Here is a 4,881-nt window from a genome sequence, read left to right as displayed (position 1 = left end):
TGTTTGTAGCTCACGGTACTATTTTTAGGACGGACACATGAACTATTTAGTCGATTGGGGAAATTAGCTTAGTACGGTATTTAAGTCTTTATAACAACTTTTCCTATGTCAATTTTTTTGGTAATTATTGGAACTCATTTTGCGAGCCCAACGTTCATAGCAGACTTTCTTAACATAATGGTACTGCAGCAACGGACCACACGACGGTCGTCTGTCACGACCCCGTCATGGATGAACTTCAACCTGGTGTTTACACTTTCTCTCTTTTTGGCCGGTACATCTACATAAACATGTACATTTCAAATATAAAGTGCTTACCTTATGGCTACGGATGTTGTAATTATGTACGGGTCCTCAAAAGTATCCGTATCTTCCATATTGTTCAATAAAAAGAATTTTAATCCGATCGGCGGTCATTTTCTCATAGTTTTAATTTATCAAAGTGCAATACACCTCCCAACCGATAGGGTCGCGTAGTTGAAAGCATAAGGAGAAAATATGGAGAAAATGGCCACTGATCAGATTAAAATGTTTTTTATTGAACAATACGGAATATACGGGTATTTTTGGGGACCCGTACATAATCATAACATCGGTGGCCATGGGTTAAGCACTTTATATTTGAAATTTGAATGTTTATGTAGATGTACGGGTCAAAAAGAGAGAAAGTGCAAACACCAGGTTGAAGTTCATCCATGACTGTCATGGTATGACAGTCATGTATCAGGGGGCTAGGTACTGTGCAACCGGAACGTTCAAGCTTGTATAGCTGTGTAGCGGCGGTACAATTATGTGATGGGACTGTTCCCCCACAAACATCTCTGATTGAAGGTAACGTTTAGCTTGTGCATAAAACCATTGTCTTTAACTCTCACTCCTTTGCTTCAAATACATCATTACATGTGTGTATGATTCACTATCGGTCTTCTGTATATTTCATTTCAGCGAACATGAGCAAAGATTCACAAATGAGGGCTGCTATAAACCAGAAGTTGATAGAAATGGGAGAACGGGAGCGGTAAGTAAATCCTGTCTTGTATGTCTTGATGTATAATTATAGTGAGATCAGTGTTGCCATATTTTGTGAGAGAAATAAGCAACCAGGTCTAGGAAAACAAGCCCAAAAGAAGCAACTTAGACCACATGAGCACTTTAAACCTATATGCATCGACTATTTGAAAATAGACGATTTACAAGCTCACAAGCTTGTATCTTCAAAAACTCTTGCAATAAAATGTGGAATATTTTTTTTGTTGAAACATTCTAACAACACAAATGCTCCTTGGGCACAACATTTTCATGGAAATATTTGAGAACCACTGGTTAAAATGATAATTAAAACATTTGGAAGCAAGCCTAGATAATCAAGTACACTTGGAAACAAGCCCCCCCCCCAAAAAAAAAAACGCAACTACCAATCTTTACCAGCAACTTTGCAGAAAAAGAAGCCCAAAGTAGCTTATAATAAGCTGACATGGCAACACTGATTTCATACAATAAATTGTTTCCCCCCCAGGTTGAAAGAATTGCTCAGGGCAAAGCTGGTGGAATGTGGGTGGAAGGATCAGCTGAAGGCACACTGCAAAGGTTTGTTGCACGGCGCACACTCAAACATTTGGTGCATGTTGATGAAGGAGACGGTTTGCCCCCTGAACTGGTTTCAACTGAAACTGGTTGTGTCACTATTGGGTATCTATCTGATGGTTCTCTTAATTTTTGTGTCCAGATGTGATTAGAGAAAAGGGCCTGGAACATGTCACAGTAGAGGACCTGGTCACTGAAGTGACACCAAAAGGCAGAGGTATGGTACAATACAAGATAGTGGTTGGGGAAAAAACTACAAATCTGGTCTTCACCACCAAAACATTTTAAGATTAATATATGCTACTCTGTACAAATGTACTTGCATAGCAATGTGTGGATACCTCTCAGATCTTCATCGGGTTTAAAAGTGACTTTTTAACCCGACAAAGATCAGAGACTGAAACATTGTTATTTGAACAAAAAAATATGTAGGAAGGATTCAACATCTACATCACACAACAGTGTTGCTAGCCGTCAAGAACCGATTTACAAGCTACCAGCGTGTTGCATTGTTTGTGAGATTATACATACTGCTACACCAGGGTGTGGCACCAGTGTTAATCAGTTTGGTTTCTTTCTGCAGCACTTGTTCCTGACAGCGTGAAGAAAGAACTCCTACAGAGAATCAGAGCGTTTCTAGCTCAACATGCGACTTTGTGAATGAAACATTCCACTTCAAGCATACATTTTTTTACTCACTGTAGGTCAACAATTAAAGTTCAAGTACAGTTTTTTGTTCTTATTGTGGGAAGCACTGAGTGTTATGTTTATATTTTATCATGTGTTTTGATATTGAGTTCATTTATTGTTATGCAACAGTTTTGGAAATAAATGAAGCTGTGGCTATTTTGGTCATTGCAATTCCTGTCCTGTTTTTCTAATTAGTGATGTTGAACCTGAGTAGAATCTTGGGTTGCGTCGCTGCCTATCCACCTGTTTCTGCGGGAATTTACTGGAGCAAAAATCCTGTGTGGGAAACATCCTGCGGGGGGACCGGAAGTAGGAAATAGCGGCTCAGTGTGTTTACATTTGCCAGCAGAACGTAGCTCGTTCGCAGCTGGCGAACGGGCCTTTTGCATGTAGTTGAAGCGCAAGGGGGCGGGGGGGCGGTGCATGGGGAGAGAGTCAGCGCACTGAAGTCAAGGCACACTGCAGACTACTGTGTTGTTGACAGACAACGGATGCACGCTTATTATGAGAAACAACACAAATAAAACATGGCAAAACAGTTGCGTGCATTAGTGCAAGATGAGGGTAAAGGAAACATTCAGTCTAAATGTCCAGTAATTCGCACGCGAAAAAGAAACATTAATGTCCAGTTTGCTAATCCACAACTACTGTGCCAGATAATCACCAAGAGTTAAAAAAGAAACGTTTCAGTCATTCAGTCCGACTTCACTGTAGCCTTTTCATAAATTATATTTGTATTAGGCTGTCCTAAGAGTTTATAATATTTAGAGAAATGTAAGGTTTCAAATACAAAAGTATTGGTAGTAGTTGCTGGACATTTAGACTGAATGTTTCATTTATCCTCATCTTGCGCTAATGCACGCAACTGTTTTGCCAGGTTTTATTTGTGTTGTTTCTCATAAGCGTGCATCCGTTGTCCGTCAACAACACAGTAGTCTGTGCCTTGACTTCAGTGCGCTGACTCTCTCCCCCCCGCCCCCTTGCGCTTCAACTACATGCAAAAGGCCCGTTCGCAGTACAGCTACGTTCTGCTGGCAAATGTAAACACACTGAGCCGCTATTTCCTACTTCCGGTCCCCCCGCAGGATGTTTCCCACACAGGATTTTTGCTCCAGTAAATTCCCACGGAAACAGGTGGATAAAAGACAAATAGAACTGACACATTCACTGAAGGGTAGGTGCAGGACCAACAAAAACACAGGTCAATCACAATTAAAAGACGTCAAAAAGCTTTATTGACGTTTCGACTAAAATGCCTTAAAATGTGTAGCTATCTAGCCATGATATACTATAAGTCCAGGTGCTGGACAAAAGAATTTGCGACTGTAAAAATTAAAAAAACGTAGTTTCATTTTTGATCCAATGGGATCTTCATCAGGAATCGGGGAAATGGGCGTGTACACATATAAAGAGTCAACTTGAATCTGATTGGTTGTAACTACAAAAGGCAAACAAAACTCACCTGGGCTCATACCAATCAATAATTGGTGATAGTGTGTAACCATTTCCCCAATTGACCCTTCGCTAAGCCCCACCCACTCCACTCTGTGACTGGTGGTGCGAAGTTAGTCACACCCAGGCCTAGCCTGGTAAACCCTCCCTCCAGAAATCTCATTTGTATTTTATTTCACTCCTGGAATCAAATGGAAATGAGATTTCCGGAGGGAGGGTTTACCAGGCTAACCCAGGCCTGGCAGCGCCTGGCAAACTTTGCTTCTCACCCGTTGACTTGCATGTTAAATGATGGCTTTTCCCCTTAAAAATAATCGATCATTTCAGGAGCAAGAGCTTCAAAATCTCTTCTAAATCTAGTCAACAAGGCCTGCAGTAGGCTATGCACTGGAAAAATGTGCATGACATTATTTCAATAAACTAAAAACATGGGAAATGTTAGAGGGAGTAATAGCCATGGATACACGACGGTCGACTGTCACGACCGTCATGGATGAACTTCAACCTGGTGTTTGCACTTTCTCCATTTATGGCCCGTACATCTACATAAACGTTCATATTTCAAATATAAAGTGCTTATCCTATGGCCACGGATGTTACATTTATGTACGGGCTCTCAGAAGTACCCGTATCATCCGTATTGTTCAATAAAAAGCATTTTAATCTGATCGGTGGCCATTTTCTCCATGCGCTTTCAACTGAGCGACCCTATCGGTTTGTAGGTGTATTGCACTCTGATACATTATGAGAAAATGGCCACTGATCGGATTAAAATGCTTTTTATTGAACAATACAGAATATACGGGTACTTTTGAGAGTCCCGTGCATAATTTTAACATCCGTGGCCATGGGGTAAGCACTTTATATTTGAAATATGAACGTTTATATAGATGTACGGACCGTAAATGGAGAAAGTGCAAACACCAGGTTAAAGTTGATCCATGACTGTAACAGGAGTTTTCATGTACCGCAGGGTAAGACTGTAGTAGCAGTTAATAAATAGACGAACAAATGAATTAATATACTTTAACGTGCGGAATCCGAAACAGGCAGCGCTGTGATTCTGAATTTTGTTACGATTACGGTGATTAGTAGCCTATTATTGACACCACCTGGGCGAGTGAGTCGTGTCGTGTAACTTTCCTGACGTTAAAC

At 40.7% G+C, this 4,881-nt stretch overlaps 1 protein-coding gene across 2 annotated transcripts; it reads left to right on the top strand.

The window, feature by feature from the left end:
• The first annotated feature begins 802 nt into the window (after positions 1-802).
• Positions 803-2,445, top strand: LOC308095195 (transcription and mRNA export factor ENY2-2-like). 2 transcript variants are annotated; one of them, XM_080442163.1, is made up of 5 exons: positions 803-831; positions 946-1,018; positions 1,517-1,587; positions 1,727-1,801; positions 2,168-2,445. In XM_080442163.1, exons 2-5 carry the CDS (start codon positions 951-953, stop codon positions 2,242-2,244), a joined length of 291 nt encoding a protein of 96 aa, XP_080298289.1. In that variant the 5' UTR covers positions 803-831; positions 946-950; the 3' UTR covers positions 2,245-2,445. The 2 variants fall into 2 exon arrangements, with proteins under 2 accessions (XP_080298289.1, XP_080298288.1); XM_080442162.1 differs by having other exon boundaries at positions 819-1,018.
• The last annotated feature ends 2,436 nt before the right edge of the window (positions 2,446-4,881 follow it).

This window comes from Gymnoscopelus braueri (genome assembly GCF_963280865.1).
Source record: "Gymnoscopelus braueri genome assembly, chromosome: 11".
In the NCBI taxonomy this organism is placed as follows: Eukaryota; Metazoa; Chordata; class Actinopteri; order Myctophiformes; family Myctophidae; genus Gymnoscopelus; species Gymnoscopelus braueri.
The sequence above is the reverse complement of the archived record's forward strand: the minus strand, read 5'-3'. Positions and strand labels throughout refer to the sequence as shown.